A 20,155-nucleotide genomic window follows, 5' to 3' on the forward strand; every position below is an offset into this window, starting at 1 on the left:
ATATACAATTCATTGTGGTTATATAGCTTGGATAATTCCAATTACACCTCCCTCACCGCCCCCCCCCCAATCCCCAAAGGAAGAAAATGGCGAGGTGGGGGAACAAAAAAAACATTTCTTCAAAATCTGATGAAATCAAACAAAACTCAACTTCTGGGTACTCTCATTAATCCTTGAACGTTTCAGGTTCCGAGGTCAAGTCCTTTCGAAGTGGTAGATGATACATACATACATACATACATACATACATACATACATACATACATACAACATACTGTTGCGGGCCAGGGGTTGGGTGAGAAGACCACTAGGGGGGAAAGCTATTTCGGCTCCAACCAAACTCCCCGGAATTGTAGGCCGTCGCACACTGATAATTCCGTGACACAGCGGGTTGCTTAACTGACCGTGGACGCCAATAACTCAACCACGTGACTTGGGGTCCTCCGTCTAGTTAATCCAGTTACCAAAAAATAACCATGTGATTTAATTACCGAGTAACACACCCTTGGTACGCCTTGTCCAAACCGGATCACTCTACCGGACCAGATCACTTTACCGGATCGGATGCAGCCGAGCGACACTACCAAAGACGTATCGGCTAAAAGGAACGGATTGTTAGGAATAAGGTCCCGGCTACGCTAAGATTCAGACCATACTGGATCAATGAAGGAAAAGACAAAAACGAGCTGCGAACATTTCTAATAATGATTTATTTACAAGCAGGCGAGGAAGGGTATGTGGTACAATCAATAGATTTATTGGGGTGTGTTGGGAAGAGATAGGGAAGAGAGGTGTGGTTCCGCAATAACAAGCAACTTATGAAAGCGGACGCAGGGCAGACCTAACCCAAAAATAATAACAATCTTCTGCAGGCTTACTTATAAAGACAGGTGCCAGGACACACACACACACACACACACACACACGAAACCTGATTAAGAGGAATTGAAGCAAGACAGGAGAGGAGTTGAGGCTATGGTTTCTCTGTACCTTGGTATAATTGATATGCGGTACCCGAACGTGCCACCAATACGTTTGGGGCGAATGCTCCATGGCGCGGTACCTCCTGACAGCTGGCGCGTCGTCTCCTGCTTCGGGCATCTCGCGTCGAGACCGTGGGCGTGAAGGAGGGGGTCAGCTAGGAGGGTGGAGTCCAGAGCGAGTGCACAGAGTGGTTGGTGGGACCAGGTGGGTGGGTGGAGTCAGTGTCGTGTGGGTGGAGAAGAGGAGGAAGAGTCCAATGATGACGACAGAAAGCGGGGTCGGGGTGATGATGACAGAAGGCGGAGTCGAAGTCAAGCTTGAGTGGGAGAGGCAGGGCAGAGAGAGAGGAGGATCCGCTCGGACCTTTATAGGCCCCGGGGCGGGGGGGCCACCTCGAAACTCGGTGTCGTCACCCAAATCGGGCGCTCTGATTGGCCTCGACCCCCTGTGAGGCCCTGCCGTGATGGCCGGAAACCGCAGCCTTCCACTTCCATCAAGGTTACCCCGAGCCGTAAAAATGTCTTGCTCCAACCTCACGACATGATAAGAATCGCCCACACAGAACTCGGTGCCATGAATCGCCTTGCACGAACCCCCGGGCCATCCCCTGATGACCGGCCCAGAGTGGCGTCGGTCCTGCACGCCCGCTCGGGCGCCCCGATCAGCACTGGCCAACGCGCCCGTTCCGTGTGCGCCAACGTGGCCCGAGCTGTACAACATGCCTCCGCCTGATCGCAGCTTCGCTGGCCGTAGAGGTGAGAAGGTAAGATGTTATGGCAAACCTATGCGCAGACAGTAAGATGAGACCATTCGTGCCCGGCTCTGTATGATAACAAAGTGTCGCAAGCTGTGCACGGGTCTACCTTTGAGAGCACGTTCCGTGCAACACCTTCCGTTCCCATCCGCCATTACTCACGTGGCCAGCGCTCGCCCGATTCTGCTATCGTATGTGTGGGGCGAAACCCTATCGATATAATGAATCCAGAAATGGGTTGAAAGGAAGGCGCCACTTGCGCCTTGCACACACACATCCCGCGCAATGTGGCGTGGGGTTGCCATTCTATTACCGGCCTTGGTACGCGTTCCGTGCAGCGTGGACGTCGTGCTGGGGGTGTTTTCTACGGAGGGGTGTCCAGCGTAATGCCTGCTTGGCCTTCGCTGAGGAACCATCTCACAGCGAAGGGTGCACGTGGCTCTGATTTACCTCAGGTATAACAAGAAAAGAAGAGTAGGAATTAAGTTAGAAATGAAACAAAGCAGGAATGATGTAAGCAAACCTAGCTATGAGATCCTTGCAACGCACGCCCCTGTTGTCCTGCTAGACAAAAGGGAAGAGACTATTTACACGTATATTAATGGAATAACTGTCTTGGGACCACTGTCTGTTGGATGCATGCAGTTCCGAGAACCGCAACAAAACTTTCCCTTAAATACATGGAGATTACTCGGCTTTCAATATTCCAATGACATCCTTCACCCATTTGATGTTGCTGTTTAATCACCTCGTGACCCAAAGACTGGTTCTACAGCTGAGTAGGTATTATACATTTGTCACTTCTGGTGAAAACATGATCCTTCATGAACATCCTGTCCTCCTGGGATCCAGCGAGCATGAACAAAACTCAAACTTCAAAAATTGAGAATTGGTCGATCTGATCATGACTGCATTTTTCATTATCCATCCTTGGAAACATGGGGGGAAAATTCGCCATTCAGGGCAGATGCAATTTCAATGTGCTTTTCATTAATTTTTTGGGGGGACAGCCATTTATTACCTTTAGGCTACTGATTGGCTGTGAAGCTCATGTGACATCTATATACATGCATTCCTTCCGGAAATGTCAACATAGCTAGAAGAACCCTTCTTTTCAGAAGAAGTCAGTCACATTTTCAACAATGGCAGAGTTTAAACTCAAATATCTCAACAAAAGGATATGTTTAACTTCTCGTTGCAAATTTATGTTGGCGAATTGTTAACGGAAAGAAAATAAAGAAATACACCTTTCTTTTACACTGCTGATCAATTTTAAGCGGCCATGGTTTTTGGGTTTTTTTTCCACCAACTTATCTCAAATTTGCAACAAGATGAATCTCACCACTTGAAGTCAGACTACAATCTTCACAAGCCGATGAAGCTGATGAACTAAAACACGAGTCGTACCATACCATGCAGATGCGTATCCCATTTGGAAAAAAGTGTGTTCATGTCCCCAGCTGCTGGACTGCTTCGTGCTGCCGGTGGTGCTGCTGCTGTCTCGGTGGTTCCTGGATTATCGGTTCCGTGCAGCTCATATTGTTGCTGTCGCTGTCTGCATTTTGGGGGTCACCACAATGGTTGGGGCTGATGCAGCCTCCAACCATAAGAGTGGAAATGGTGAGTGTGCGTGTGCATATTTGTTTATTTATTTACCCATTTGTTATATTTTATGCCTCCGGAGACATGATGTTTTTGAGTTACCATCTGGCTGTACGTCCATCCATGCATGTGGAACAGATTTGTCATTACCACCATATATATATATATATATATATATATATATATATATATATATATATATATATATATATATATATATATATAGCCTGGTGTTGGCGCAGTGGTTAGGGCAGCGGCTTGGGATCCAAAAGGTCCTGAGTTCAAGCCCCGTTGGGCCACTGAATTAATACACCAGGGGGTTGACTCAGCCTGTCATCCTTCCGAGGTCGGCAAAATGAGTACCGGTGTATACCCTGGTTAAAATAGGTGTACCATATCCCTGTGTTGTAAGAGGCGACCAGGGTTGCGTCAGGAACGGCATCCGGCGTAAAACATGTGCCAAATCACTATGCGGATCATACGGATGATCTGCTGTGGCGACCCCTAAAGGGAGCAGCCGAAAGAAAAAGATATAAATTTAGTATAAATTTAGTATATATATATATATATATGTATGTATATGTATGTATATATATGTATGTATATGTATGTATATGTATGTATATGTATATATATATATATATATATATATGTATGTATATATATGTATATATATATATGTATATGTATATATATGTATATATATATATGTATATATATGTATATATATGTGTATATATATATATGTATATATATATATATCTTTATATATATATATATATATATATATATATATATATATATATATATATATATATATATATATATATATATATATATGTATATATATATATATATATATATATATATATATATGTATATATATATATATATATATATATATATATATATATATATATATATATATATATATATATATGTATATATATATATATATATATATGTATATATATATATATATGTATATATATGTATATATGTATATATATATATATATATATATATATATATATATGTATATATGTATATATATATATATATATATATATATATATATGTATATATATATATATATATATATATATGTATATATATATATATGTATATATATATATATGTATATATATATATATGTATATATATGTATATATATGTATATATGTATATGTATATATGTATATATATATGTATATGTATATATATATGTATATATATATATATGTATATATATGTATATATGTATATGTATATATGTATATATATATGTATATGTATATATATATATATATATATATATATATATGTATATGTATATATATGTATATATATATATATATATATATGTATATGTATATATATGTGTATATGTATATGTATATATATGTATATGTATATGTATATATATATATATATATGTATATGTATATATATATATATATGTATATATATATATATGTATATATATATATATATATGTATATATATATGTATATATGTATATATATATGTATATATATATATATATATATGTATATATATATATATATGTATATATATATGTATATATATATATATATATATATATATATGTATATATATATGTATATATATATGTATATATATATATGTATATATATTAGAATGGACATGCTGGTCATTTCATATCATGGCGCATGAAACTCATGGCAGCCATCTTGGAGTGTGTAATCGCTACTGTGACATCATCGATTGAGCAAGTTTTGTGTAAAAGATCCGAGCTATTTTCCATCCAAAAACATCCAATTTTAGGGATCATGGCATAAATATAACCCGATTGGCATTGTGTACCACTCTTGATATCAGATGGGTAACCTGTGGAGTATTTGTGTCGCTCTTCACTCGCTATCATTCGTGGAATACTTCCGCATGAATATTCCACTCGTGGCCTATCGGATATCAACACAGTGCTCCACAATGCTCGTTACGTTCTCTATATTTTGATGGGAAAGCCATCAAACTGCTCATTAAATAATAGGTCTGAGCTGCTCTGACGGTCAGTTTCAAAATAATCAGGCCAGTAATGAGGGAGGGGAGTAAAAAAAGCTGAAATGTTAACACACCAAGCAACATCGCCACCCATTTTGTAATGGCTCTTTTAACCTTACAATATATTGTTACGGATTTGGGGTCTGGGTTTATCACGAGGCAGCCCCTCGGACCTTTACCCTTCTTCCGTTTCTGAGGCCACTGGTCACAAATAACTCTGCGGTCTGACGGGATGCTAGGCAACCGTGGCCTCCAATTAGAACCATTTCTCTCTCTTTTGTAATGTTTTCAGTCAAACTTTCCTGAATGAAGATCTTAAATTGGCACAGCAACAAGCTCATAAACAAAGCAAAATCACAGCAACAGCTTTTTAGATCACAGCACAAGTGTCGAAGTAAATAAATAAAGTATTAATAAATCTATTATTCAAGTTGAAGTGCGTGTCTGTCCATGCTGCTTTTGCTTTTCTAGCCTGGGTTTAGATCATGACCCAGCTGTAAACTGTAATCCTGGTGTTTTACAGACTGGATGATTCATCAATGTGTGTGCAGTCCCTCTGATGGACGTTAAACTAGGCGTCCCATCACCGATATTAGTTTGTGGACGTTAAAGATCCCACGGTGTCCTTCGTATACGCCTGGTGTTGGCTTAATGGCTTGAGTGGTTTAGGATCCTAGAATCCTGAGTTCATATCCCATTCGGCTGTTGAATTAATACCAGGTGGGGTTGACTCTGCCTGTCATCCTTCCGAGGTCGGCAAAATGAGTGCCAGCTTGCTGGCAACCTGTCCAGGATTGTGCCCAATAGCCAAGTGGACTGCTTAGGCACCATCAACGCTCTGCAGGGAGTATGGTCCCGATGGATGGATGGTGTTCTTCGTGAAGAGTCGGCAAGTTGTTGCCGGCACCCTGGGCAAATTACAAATTCCTGCCATAACCTTCATCGAACGTCATGCCTGACTATCCAGTTCGTGAAAAGCCACACTTCCCCAGGCCAACCCCGCAAGAACGTGGGACTTCAAACAAAGCATACCATGATCTTTCACCAGCCATGACTCTTCAATCATGTAATGATGAGGAAGTGAAGATGAGTCCATATTAGGGGTTTCGCTCTACTGGACTGTTTAAAAATATATATTACGGGAGAAGTTCCATCATTTAGCAACCCCTCAGTGGACCCTGGGACAGCGACCTCCCTTTACCCCTCCCCTCACCTGCATGGGCCCTGATACCACCCACCATCAGTCTCATTCAATCAAATGCAATTACAGTTCCACTGGCTACCATTCAATCAGTAATGTTGACAGTAATAACCGCTCGGTCTTTCTAGTTGTAAGCCACTGACATAGCAAGGTTGATTTGCCTCACTGAGTAAATCATGCAACTCGAGCTCATCGCGGCTGAATATGGATCGTAATATAAATTATGAATAATCACTACAGTACTCACTTGTGGAAGCTTGGACTGTGTACTTTTGCCCTGGTTCAGTATTTTGTGCAGTAAATCATAAAACATTCTGCTCCACGACTGCAACGCTACTTTCTGGAAGGCGCTGTCACCATACACACTCTAAGATGGCCACCAGAAATTCTGTGCTAAACACCAGCGTGTCTATTCTATCATGCACAGTATTCATTTGTATGGTTACCGCAATAACTCGTGAACTGCAGAAGGGATTCCAACGAAACTTGGTAAAAGTATGAACTGTAATGAACTGATTCAATTTTGGGTTCAAAAGGTCAAAGGTCTATGGTCACATGACCTTTCATTGAAAATCTTTGTGACCACAATAAACTTGTGTACCACTCAAAAGATTTCAACCATACTTGACACACGTATGGACTGCAATACAAAGATAAACTGATTCAAATTTTGCATTAAGCAGAAGCATCTGTTTTCTCTCTTCTACTTATCTATTCTCTCTCACACTCTCGCTCATGTGAACTTTACTTTGTCATGTGACCTTTAATTAAGATGTAACGTAACAGTGGGTTGACATCTAACTCAACGTGGGCAGAGGCATATCCATTGACACATTGGTGTCAAATTCTATTTTCTTGTTTTTTATTTTTATTATTCTCTTATTCATCGATTCACTTTTCGATGTGGGCAGGGGTGTGTGCGCAGCACTGCCTTTTCATATAGTTAGTTTTTCTGTGCTGATCCCGTTCCCCTGAGGAAATTAAGTCAACCAATTATAATTATTACGAATATTATTCATCTCATTAGGAAATCAGGATATTGTCATCACTGTGGATTTTTAACATAATTTAATTTTTGGTCTTGACACCTTTTGTTTTATTTTTTAATCAGTCAGCAAAACCTTCCTGATCTGTACACACTTCTTGATCATTACCTTCACCACCTACGGTGGATCGAGGTTATGTTGTCACCCATGTCTGTCTGTCTGTCTGTCTGTGAACAGGATATCTCAAGTTGTAGATGGATTCGGATGAAATTTGGTGGAGAGCTTGGGTATGTGATGTACACAATGATTAGATTTTAGTGAAGATCCCAATTCGGATCTGTATCCCAGAATTTTTAAAGTGATTCGTCACCATTGGGAGATAGGGCCAAAAACGACATATAACAGGATATCTCAAAAAGTTGTCGACGGATTCGGATGAAACTTTGTGGAGACATTGGGTGCATGACAAGGAAGAAGTGTTTCAATTTTGATGACGATCCGAATCTGGATCCGATAATTTTTTAAGTGATTCTTCACCATTGAGAGACAGGGCTAAACTAATATATTGCATGATATCTCAAAAAGTTGGGGACCGATTCGGACGAAACTTGGTGGACACGTTGAGTGTGTGACAAGGAAGAATTGATTCAATTTTGGTGAAGATCCGAATCAGAATCTGGATACGAGAGTTATTTGTTTTTAAGTGTATCTACCGAGTGCCCTTCTAGTTTTGTACTTTTCTTCCAAACGTCAATTTAATTTTTTGCTACTCTGTAACAGATTATGATGGGTGTGATGATATGGTGATAGAAACAAAGGTCATAATGAGGATGTGGACAAATATCACAGCGATAATGATGTTACTGATTTATATGATAGTAAAATGTGATTTTAATTTTTTTATTTTTCTAGAGACCAATCAGCTCTTGGGTGACCTGCTGGTGCTTGGAGGTGCTGCCCTCTATGGAATCTCGAATGTGGGCCAAGAGTACATGCTCCAAACTCGGAGCCAGCCAGAGTTTCTTGCCATGCTGGGTCTTTCTGCCTCGCTCATCACTGGAATACAGATGTTAGTGTGTTTACTCGTCAGATATAACATCTTTAATCATCAGATCTCATGTTTGGAGGGTCATTTTATCGTATAAAGGAAGGTACCTTACACTTATCTGATAGGATGGTGCAGAGGTAGCACACTTTCTTTTGAGCTGTCTTATCTGAATTTGATTCCCGACCCGGCTATAAACTTTCAGATTGATGTTTTGCAGGCGAGGTGTTGCATCACAAAGTGTGCCATCCTCTGCACACGTCCACCAGCATTAGTTGTTGGACATTAAAGTTACCATGGTGATTTTTGTCAAAAAGTAGGCGAGTTATTGCTGGTACCCTGAAAAAATTCTTAATTCCTACCAGCTTCACTCGAATGTCAGGCCTGGTCAGCTGGTCATAAAAGACTTGGACAAAGCATATATCTGTATGAACCGCTGTCCCCAACTTGGTGAGCAATGGTGTAAGGAGGAGAGAGGTACCTTGCACTTAATGCATCTGTATAATCATGTAAAAGTGGAGTGGTGTTTTCTCTTTGCTGAATATACCACATCGCTTTGTGTCCACAGAGCCATCACGGAGCGAAGCGCGGTGGCAAGCATCAAGTGGGATTGGAGAGTAGGTAAAGTAACGCATTTTCATGACATTGGGTAAATTATTTATTATCAAAACTGAGACTTCCTCATTGCTTGGTCTTCGTATCCAGCTCGCCTTTTTACCTTCGCCAGAGGAGAGGGTATTGCATTTTGGTCTGTTTGTTTGTTTGTTTGTCTGTCTGTTTGTCCCTACAGAACTTTCATGTTTTTCTCTGCAACCGCTTGTTGGATTGAGGCGAATTTTTCACCATTGGTGTGACTACTCATGTGGCATGTTTTAATGATAATTATGACGTCATAGATCATGTGGTGTGGCAGCCATATTTGAAAAACTTTGGACCTCTGTATCTCTGAAACCACACCAAAGAAGAAATTGAAACTTGGCCCATGGCAAGTCCTCATGGGGAATGAGTGTGATGTTTTTTTTTTTCATGACGTCATAGGTGCCCTCGTTATGACGTCATAATTGCATATGTAGAACACCACATCCGATCAGTATGAAAATTTTTGAGGGTCATCTTGGGATAAAATGGTCCACAAAAAAAATTCATGTTGTCATTGGTCACGTGATTTGGCAGCCATATTGGTTAAAAAAAAACTTCAAAAATCTTCTCTGAAGTGGCTGAACAGATCGAGGCAACTTTACACTTATGATCGCCTGTCCATGAGGAACAAAAGGTTTGCACATATGACATCATAGGTCACATGGTTTGGCAGCCATATTGGATTTACCCTAAAACATACAAAAATACACCACTCAAAAGAAGTCCCGGCAAGGGTCTGCAATTTCTGATGGCTCTTTTTCTTGTTTTTTATTTATGCTGCTCTTCTTGATTAGCCCCGGTCATTTCTGCTTGAATAAGTCCTTGGCACGGAGTTGGTCAATCTCCTGAGAGCCATCCAAGGATCTCTTACATTCTAAAATGTAATTAGCTTGCCTTCATGGAGCCAGGGCCATGCATAATGTGTTGTATTGTGGGGTCGGGCAGCCTGGCAGAGGTTGCAGGTGTCGTCATTGGTGTCGGCAAGTCTTTGTTTGTACTGTAAAGGCTGTGTTCCCCACTCTTCCCTCCTGTCTGGATTTGTCAGGACAGCACGGCCACAGTCTTCTTGTTCTTATTGGTGGTGTCACTTCCCTTTCTTTAAAAACATTCAATTGCATGAAGGTGAAAATGTCAATGCCTCCTCAAGCCAACATTCCTCTGTAATTGTTTCAAGCTTCACAACCTTGCATGCATCGTGTCTGATTGTTTTTATTTTTTTGTGTGTGAGAGCAAATACAGCCAGCCATTGATTGCAATAGCTGTGATTCCCCTCAAATGGAAACCTTTCATTTGCCTGGCTTTTAATTGTGAAACAGCTGCACTGACCCTCATGAAATTACTGATGCATGGTGTGGCCTTTTCCTCAAGGCCCCCATTTATTTTTGCATTTGTCACACTTGATGGATGAATGTGTTAAGGTTGATTTATTTCCCAAGCTACGAAGGAAAGATGGGAATGATGGCATGATCATTCCCGAAACAAGCCTGGTGTTGGCTTAACTGTGAAGGTGGCTGGCTTAAGATCTTCGGGTCTTGAGTTTGAGCCCCTATCTCTGTTGAAATAACACCAGGTGGGTTGACTCGGCCTGTAATCCTACCGAGGTTGGCAAAATGAGTACCATCTTACTGGAAACAGGGGGCACTGCATCAGCTGCACAACCATGTGGCCAGCAATGATGCAACCAGCAGCCACAGGCTGCATATGAAATACTGGAATAATCATTACCTAAACAACTAGATTGTTCCAGGTTTATGATTGGACAGGAATTGTTCATTTGTTCGAAGCATTAGGTTTTGAATTTTAACAATGGCCACATTTGTATCGCCTGATCTTATTTTGTACAACTCCACTGTTAGTTTCGGAATGAAGTGATAAAAACAACTTATTATATCCGTGACCGAACGGAATGGTGTTAACAGCAACTCCAAAGCAAGCTTAAAAGTATTTAAACTCAAAGGATGTGTTGTTGTGTGTTGCCAGGTCTTCTTCTGGTGGCATTTGCACTCTGCATGTTCATCCTCTACTCGCTGATGCCGATCGCGCTGCGCCTCAGTGGTGCCACTGCTGTCAACCTCTCCATCCTCACAGCAGACCTCTACAGCCTCTTACTGGGCCTTTTTATCTTCCATTATGTGGTACGAGCTTTTCTTTTGGTGCTTTTATTCAAACCACCACCACAGGGGAAGGGTCAAGCCCAAAAAGCAAAGAAAAAGATGTGAAATATATAATCGGGATGGGGGTGCCGCAGATGATTGGCCCACGGTCAAATAAAGAGGGGGTGAGAAGCTTCCCAGAACTTTGCAGACAAAGACAGGAGCGTTCCAGATGGCACCAACAGTGCAAAGTAGTGGCCTCAGAAGAGCCTACCAGAATCCCATGCTCGGTGCAACTCCAGTCACGAGCTGGCAGAGAAGGGGACCCGAGATTATCTGCCACATGATGAGGCAGCCTCCCAAGGCAACACATCTGGAATTCAGGCCTCTAGTTTTCTGGCGGCAAGTCTGTGGGAACACCAACTCCAGCTGTACCCTCTATCAGGAACTGCAGAACCAACCTGTAAGGCAAAAAGAACCCTCAAAAGCCCACAACCCCTCACCCCACTTCCCATCTTGCAGCCTGTCCCAAAAGCTTACAGCAGAACCAATGTTCCACGAAAGGCCCCTACGGGACAGGTGATAGTACCACCTTGGGTGGCTGCAGACAGCCCACTACCAAAAAGTATTATTATTTTAATAAACTTGGGGCGCTTGTTAAAATAACAAGTCGTACTTTCACAAACAAATGCCCATCAAGTGAGAGGTAGTTAAAACAATGTGTGGTGATGAGGTACCCTGAAGTAGTGATATCTAAAATCATGAGGTATTGCCAAGTTAATGTGCAATGAGGTAAAACAAAGTGTAGAATTGAGGAATGAGGTATCGTTAAGTGTGAACGTGTGCTACGATGAGGTAGTGAGAATGTGATGACGATGGAGTGAGGAATGTGTGTAACTATGTATTACTCCTGTCCCTCGCAGTTCTCATGGCTCTATCTACTCTCATTCGGGACAATCACACTGGGACTGCTTCTGTACTTCTCTATCCCAATAGCCATCGTGCAGCGTTCAAATGCAGCTCCACCTCCAGCACCAGATCTGTCAGCTGCTCCTGCAGACTTTCTTCCTGGAGACGGTCACTCCCTCTAACTCTCCAAGTCTTAGGGACGTCACGGACAGTTTGAGTGACATCGTTGCCATGGTTGGCCAGGTATCATGGTTCTCGTTTTTTAACCAACGATCAGGAAGGGAGTCTTGAAGACTTGACTGGTCATTTCACGAGGACTTTGCATTGAGTTGTAAGAAGAACGAACAGTAGTTGTATCGATTTAATTTATCACGTCTGTTTAGGATCGAAGACCGAACACAAAAGTATGCACTGGATGCACTTTAGGTGTGATTTCTCTCTGCTTTGACGACTTTGTGAAGTAACGGGGCGTTTTGAATGTAAGTTTTGCATTCCTTAATAATTGTGCATAATTTGTCTGGACTGGTCTCCAAAGACAAGATTTTGTCCCGGTTGTTGTTCAACAATCTCCATTGAGTTACCACTGTAAATTAGTTTTTTTTTCTTTTTTTAAATGCACTGGTGTAGTATTACAATCCATGTAAGGCAAAAGGAACATATTTGTCATCAGTCTGTTCTTATTTTGTAAACATTTTCCATCATTTACATGTTCATACAGTGGAACATGCAGACAGTTTGGAGAAAAGGTGTTGTATGATGAGTTACCATGCAACCTGCAATCGTTTTTTCTCCACCCTCATTCAAAATTTGTGCTTGGTTGATACATGCTGCCAGTCTGCTTCATTCGGATCTGTAACAAATTAAATGCTATAAAAACTGGAAGGGCACTCGGAGGAGCGCATACTTCCCCTGCGCAATGCCTGATCCACGAGAACATATCGGACCCAATACATTTTTGAAATATGCTACATATTATGTTTGGCCCTATCTCTCAATGGTGAAGAATCACTTAAAATTAAATAATTCTCAAATCCGCATCTTCACCAAAATTGAATCGATTCTTCTTTGTCACATACCTAACGTGTCCAAGTTTTGTCCGAATTTGTCCTCAACTTTTTGGGATATCGTGCTATATATCGTTTTTGGCCCTATCTCTCAATGGTGAATCACTTCATAAATTATAGTAGTCTGATCCGGATCCGGATCTTCACCAAAATATAATCAGTTCATCCTTGTCACTCATCCAACCTGTCCACCAAATTTCATCCGAATCCACCCACAACTTTTTGAGATATTCTGCACACAAACAGACAAATAATAAAAAGACGTCGTGCAGAGCACTATACTTGCAACTTCCACCCCCATCTCCAAAGGTTGCTATGGATATATCAAATTGTCCGTTTCATTGAGATTAAAATTGACAATCTTGATCAACGCTCAGTTCAATCGGATGAAAATTGTTCATTTTTCAGATTGAAATGGATTTTAGTTTGACCTTGAGTTGACCTTTTGACCTCAAAAATAGTTGCTTTCCTAATTCAGTGATGGACTTTGCAAATCCTGTTCAACTAAAAGTTAATAGGATGTAAATTGATGATTTTAGAAGTTTGACCTTTGACCTTTTGACCTAAAAAATAGTTCGTTTCCCAATCCAGTGATGCAATATGCGAATCTTGTTCAAATTTCGAGTCGGTTGGATGAAAAATGATGATTTTAGAAATTCGACCTCAAGATGATCTTTGACCGAAAAATCAATTGGCTTCTCAGTTGAGTCTGCCTCTACAACTTGGTAAAGTTTCATGATGATAAATTTGGAATTGTGACCTGTGGGCGATAGAGAGACAAACAGACAGACAGAATAATAATATCGACTGACCAATATACTTGAGAAATCTTCAATTTTGCAAATAACAAACAAACACACAGAAACGGGTGAAACCCCAAAAGTACACCGTGTGATTGTGCATTGAAGTTCTTCATTTGTATGCAGCACAAGGCTGTGGCATGGCATTACTGGCTGGAGACGTGACTGTGCTGCTGATGCAGTGCCCTCTGCTGGTTAGGGCAGGAATTTGGCCATGATGCCGGCGATAGCTCGTGTACTCTTTTGGATGTCCATCCATTGGAGGGCACACATCGCCGTGCCTGTGAAACACCTGGATGACAGTTTATAGCTGGGTCGGGATTCAAACCCAGGCTAGACAGTTTAGAGGCGAGTGTGCATATGTCTAGGGCTCTAGGCCATCCTATCAGCTCATGTGTTGAAATAAGAACGAACGCCACCTGAAAACTTCTGGTAACGGTGGACATGTTGCGGGCTCAAGCAACCCGGGGAGAACCAATGGCACATGATTGCAAGGTAAAAAATAGTGAAGGGTGGAGAGAAAGCTCGGCAGTCGGCACGTTTGGTGTTAGAATAATTTGTTGAGGACGTTGAGTGAATTGCGAGCTATTGCAAGACGACTTCCAAATTTGGCATGACCACAAGATGTTTTTAACTTTGTTTGGAAAAAATAAGTTCACAGATAATGTTTGCTTCGGATGTCTAATACCCTTGTACCGGCCCTGACAATGGTGATGTCAGGCGAGGACCTGAGGCAGGCACCAGCTGGTTTTGGCTGCAGGATCGATGATTGCAGGCTGGCGTGGCACAGAGTGAAGAGCTGCTCGGGGAGAGATGGTGATGAGGCCAAGAGAAGAAGGGGTGGCAATGATGAACGAGGTCTCCACGATTCTCCAAAATGGTCCTTTCATGGGGAGTGATGAAATGGAGAGATCGATGTTATCTCCACTGAAACCAAATTTGTTCTTCCCCGCACGTGTGGACACGGCCTTCATGACCTCCGCGTCCACCTTCTTGCATGGAAAGTTCCCCTCAATGACCGCCTGCTGGTTTGGTTGGCCCATCACAAAAGTGTTCCACCCCTCTCAAGGGCTTCACAGCTTACTATGCTGCCCTGGCGCACTGTCTCCCGGCCAAACAGTTCATGATGGTGCCTTTTCAAAGTGCACAGCACTTTTCCGTGCATTGGAACCCAAGTCGTCCACCCTGGCCTCGCCTGTGCATGATAAAATTTTAAACAACACAGCATTACCCTAATATGCTGTGTTGTTTAGAATTACTGCCCCTTCAATGCATACGGTATATCATGTACGACTTTCTCCTGCCAAATCCTTAATACAAGAGTAATTTTAACCTACTCGAACATACAGTGCATACTATTCTTACCACAATTTATCTATGACCTCCCCACCCCTTCCACATAGCAATACTCGCTATATATTGAGACAGTTTATGCCAAAAGATCTTCAGATAATATGGTGTACTTGTTGCAAGGCCCTTAATATAAATACAGATAAATGAACAGATAAATACAGGTCGATAGTTACAGGAGCTCACTCTCTCTTTACTTGTGTACCCCAATATTTGATAGATGTTAAAAATCCCACAATGACCTTCGTCAAGTCGATCAGCTATCGCTGGCACCTTGGCTTCGTGCTCTCATCTTAAGGACAAAGCATGAGCAGCATTCCCACTCCCCCGCAAGAACTGATGATAACCCACATCTACCCGCTGCATACGAATAATGAATGTACCATAATGATGAACCCTACACATACCCACTTCATTTTAATTGTTTATAACTACACATTTGACTGCTTACCTTCTTGTTTTTTGGATATTGAATAAGTAAAACATCCGATCATCCTAAGTTTGGTGTTTATACTTTAATGAATGTTCAAAACGTTCCATAGCTTCACTCTGACATACCAGTAAAAATTGGTGACCTTACAAAGGTTTTTAAACCAGCTTGGTCGGTTTCTTAAACCAATCAGCGCATCATTGGAGGTATTTTGTTGAATTACAACTCCTTGGAGCCTTGGGGTTTAACATGCAAAATTGTCCCCATACCTCATTAAATCAAGGCATGTTTAGCGCAATGAATTGTGGGATATAGCATTGTCGTTTTATTTCAATATCACGGATGGAAGACGTGTTTTAAAGGAGAGAGATATCAGTTTTGCTGCAAAAACTCCAAAATATTGTTGTGAACCAAAACTCCAGGAAAAATAAAATGCTCCATTTGGCTGCCTCACTTCTGAAGCTGACGGATATTGTCTTAAATGTCCAATTTCTCGTGAAGATAATGTGGTTATTGAAAAGTTATTAACGTGAATTAAAAGTGATATGTGGCACATATCCTTTGTAAACTGAAATGGAAGAGGTTTGAATGTGAAGAAAGAGAGAATTCCTTGATCATATTTGAAGAATGCTCTGGTGCGAAAGGTCTTCATCTCCATGGAAATAACAATACTGGGAGATTCCTGGCATTTGACCCAAATATTATTGCAGGAGTGTAAATTAGTAGGATTAGGTGAGATCTGTAGGAAGGGAGCCATTGATATTTGGCTTTGAAGGTGACGCCAAAAAATATATATAATTAACTGTGGGTGAACACCACAGCTTGATGGAGTACTGTTCTTCCCTCTGGCCTGGTGCTCCTGCCTCACACTTTGCCCAGCTTGACGCCGTGGAAACCAAGAGGCCTTTGCAATCATGGGAATCTCCTGCAATGAAGCTGAGTCTATGGGCCGATCACTTTGCCATCGCAGACAGGTCATTGTCCTCCCTGTCTTCTCCCACCTCCTTTCTGTGCTTTGTTCTCCCTCAGGTTTCTCCAGAGAGCACTTGGTCTGCTCACAATCCCCTCCTGACGAAACTCCTAAAATCCAGAATTATTGCTTACCTGCACTAATTACTCTTTTTTTTTTTTCCCCACCTGTGCAACCAACTTTCACATTTGCTTCAATCTCATTCTTCCCTCCAGATTTTCAAGACAGCCATTCACCCGTCCAAAACCATGATCTTTTCTACCCCTGTGAACCTCCCTCCCCAAGCCCACCTCTTTCATGACTTTAAGTTTTTAGATCCTCGTGGAGGATCTCTAAGTCTGACTCACATTGTTGTTCTTCATCTTCTTGTGGACTTTTTTGTTTCACAGCCTTCAGTTTTCATCGAAACTTCCTGAAACTTGGCATATATATATATATATATATATATATATATATATATATATATATATATATATATATATATATATATATATATATATATATATATATATATATGTAAAAATACTCTGCGCAGACAGTAACCATCTCCGATTTTGAAAATTCCTCCGAGAAAAAAAGTTATGACGTCAAAATATCTCCGCTAATGGAATCGCCTAAAAAATTATCACCGAAACTGGGCAAGCTTTTTGAATTCTGTTTGCGGGAATCGAACAGGGAATTATCAGATATGAATTACCGCACATATGATACATCACTATGACGTCATATTAATTTTTATGACGTAATTCCTATTTTTTGACATTTTTTGTTTCACAACCCAGAGTTTTCATCGGATCTTCGTGAAACTTGCCATGTTTATGCAGAAAGCCCACACGCAGGCAGTAACCATCTCCGATTTTGGAAATTCTTCCGAGAAAAAAAGTTGACGTCATAATATCGCCGCTAATGGAAATCGCCGATACCATTATCTCCGAAACGAGGCAAGCTGTTTGAATTTTGTTTGCGGGAATCAAGCCGGGCATTAGCACAGATAATTTATCGCAAACCTGATACATCACAATGACGTCATATTCGTTTTTATGACGTCATCATTAAGAGGACGAGGATCTTTGCTCATTTGAACTTGTTTCTTCCTGAGAGTTTCCTTCTGTATCCACTACCCCACATCTCTTATTTGTCCAAGTCTCCTTCAGTGATATTTTGTCCCGGCTGTTAGTGTTCCCATCTCTTTCTGCTGTTCCTTTTGTTCTGTTACTTCCTGAGCTGTTCTATGCTCGAGCTCCTTCACGAGCCTTGACTTTCTAGGCCTATTCAAAAAAATCCTGAAAGATTAAAAAATAATACAGATGGTTAGGTGGAGGTAATTATGTTAATAAGGTTTAAAACAGACAGGAATGTTCAAATGAACCAAACCTAATCCTCCAACTATTAATTTGCAATTCGTCATTGGTTTGGACACCAGTATAATTTTTTTATCACGGACTCCAGGCGTCAAAAAGCTACAAATATCGAATGAACAGTTTCCAATGGGGAACCTCGCCGCCATTAGACGATTTAAATTGTATCAGATGTGGCAATAAATGTGATTTGTTTCTTCCAGCTTTCCGGCTCGATGAGGGAAGATGCCATTTACGTTTTTGCCGCTCTCAGCCCGACCCTGTTTTTAGTCCTGTGCGGGCACGGACAACTTGCTAGTATTCTCAATAAGACGAGAACTGTGACTAAGATCATGGAAATCCTTTTGTCGATTAGGTTTGATGCATCCGACATCCATTGCGTTACAATTCCAACCACCTTCGGGGTGGTTTGTTTGCTTAACATTTTCACAAGTTCTTCCAAGGCCGAATTTTTTATTTTTTTTTAGCTCCGTTGCATGACGGGTTGCCAGACGGGGCGGTGTATAGATTTGGTAACGCTGTTCGCGAGTTCAATGAACGATCAGAGACGTTTTTGCTTGTGCACAGTGTACACGTCCTTAGTTGAGAGGGATTTTTAAGACAAAAGCTAAATTGGATTTTAAAACGAGGGGGACGTCGATCCCGCTCGATTGAAGTGTTTGTTATATTGTGGAAAAGTAAAGAAGATTTAAAATTTTTATTTTTATTTTTAGCTCCGTTGCATGACAGGTTGCCGGACGGGGCGGTGTATACATTTGGTAACGCTGTTCGCGAGTTCAGTGAACGTTCAGACACGTTTTTGCTTGTGCACAGTGTGCATGTCCTAAATTGAGAGGGATTTTAATACAAACGCTAAATTAGATTTTAAAACGAGGCGGACGTCGATCCCGCTCGATTGAAGTGTTTGTTATATTGTGGAAAAGCAAAGAAGTTTTTTTTTTTTTTGCTCTGTTGCATGACGGGTTGCCAGACGGGGCGGCGTATAGATTTGGTAACGCTGTTCGCGAGTTCAGTGAACGATCAGACACGTTTTTGCTTGTGCACAGTGTACATGTCATTAGTTGAGAGGGATTTTTAAGACAAACGCTAAATTAGATTTTAAAACGAGGCGGACGTCGATCCCGCTCGATTGAAGTGTTTGTTATATTGTGGAAAAGTAAAGAAGATTTAAATTTTTTATTTTTAGCTCCGTTGCATGACAAGTTGCCAGACGGGGCGGTGTATACATTTGGTAACGCTGTTCGCGAGTTCAGTGAACGATCAGACACGTTTTTTCTTGTGCACAGTGTACATGTCATTAATTGAGAGGGATTTTTAAGACAAACGCTAAATTGGATTTTAAAACGAGGCGGACGTCGATCCCGCTCGATTGAAGTGTTTGTTATATTGTGGAAAAGTGAAGAAAAATTTTTTTTTTTTTTTCTTCACGAACGATGATATAAACACAGAAGGCAGCGTGAGGCGGAAGGTGAGATGCACGTTTGAGTCGATGTAAGTGTAAAAAGTGAGTGTTTTGGAGACGATGGACCGGGGTGAGCGCGAGCTGTGTGTTCGTGGGTTCCCGTTCGTTGCCCGGTAGTCCTGTGATCGCACTTCGGCCCGGTCGCCCCTCGCAACGGAAGTAATATCTGTAAGTGTTTGTTTGTGTTCGTTTAACTTGGTACAATACGACTAACTTGGTAATGTTCCTCTAGTTAAATGACTCGGACCTGGGTTCGTGTTTTATCGTCACCACCACGTCGTGTTTACCGAGATTTTTGCTTATTTTGACGCAGTTTGTTCCTTTTACACTTTCTTTGGACTTTTTTTCGCATTTCTCTTAATTTATTTATTCAAATTCTTGCTTTTTATCTTTTACTCCGTTTCTCTTTTAATGTCCAAAGAGAAGTAAATTATTATTATTTATTTATTTCAGTAAGTCTCA

At 41.1% G+C, this 20,155-nt stretch overlaps 2 protein-coding genes across 5 annotated transcripts in view; both read left to right on the forward strand.

Moving 5' to 3' along the window:
- Nucleotides 1–13,689, forward strand: part of LOC147034246 (queuine/queuosine transporter SLC35F2-like) — a 34,239-nt gene extending 20,550 nt beyond the window's left edge. Inside the window, exons 5-9 of the mRNA XM_085879295.1 lie at nt 3,199–3,358; nt 8,486–8,642; nt 9,187–9,239; nt 11,238–11,392; nt 12,274–13,689. Coding sequence (XP_085735421.1) covers nt 3,199–3,358; nt 8,486–8,642; nt 9,187–9,239; nt 11,238–11,392; nt 12,274–12,441 — 693 coding nt within the window. The 3' untranslated portion in view covers nt 12,442–13,689. The remainder of the gene's footprint in view (nt 1–3,198; nt 3,359–8,485; nt 8,643–9,186; nt 9,240–11,237; nt 11,393–12,273) is intronic.
- Nucleotides 13,690–19,476: 5,787 nt separating this feature from the next.
- LOC147034247 (F-box only protein 40-like) overlaps nt 19,477–20,155 on the forward strand; it is a 50,509-nt gene continuing 49,830 nt past the window's right edge. For 2 of the 4 annotated variants that reach the window (XM_085879308.1, XM_085879334.1), the window contains exon 1: nt 19,717–19,861. The gene's annotated coding sequence lies outside the window, so the exon portion shown is untranslated. Of the gene's footprint in view, nt 19,862–20,155 lie in introns of all 4 variants that reach the window. The other 2 variants (XM_085879328.1, XM_085879319.1) reach the window with 2 other exon arrangements.

This window comes from Eptatretus burgeri, chromosome 1 (assembly GCF_056783735.1).
Source record: "Eptatretus burgeri isolate ZD-2024b chromosome 1, Ebu_testis_v1, whole genome shotgun sequence".
NCBI lineage: Eukaryota > Metazoa > Chordata > Myxini > Myxiniformes > Myxinidae > Eptatretus > Eptatretus burgeri.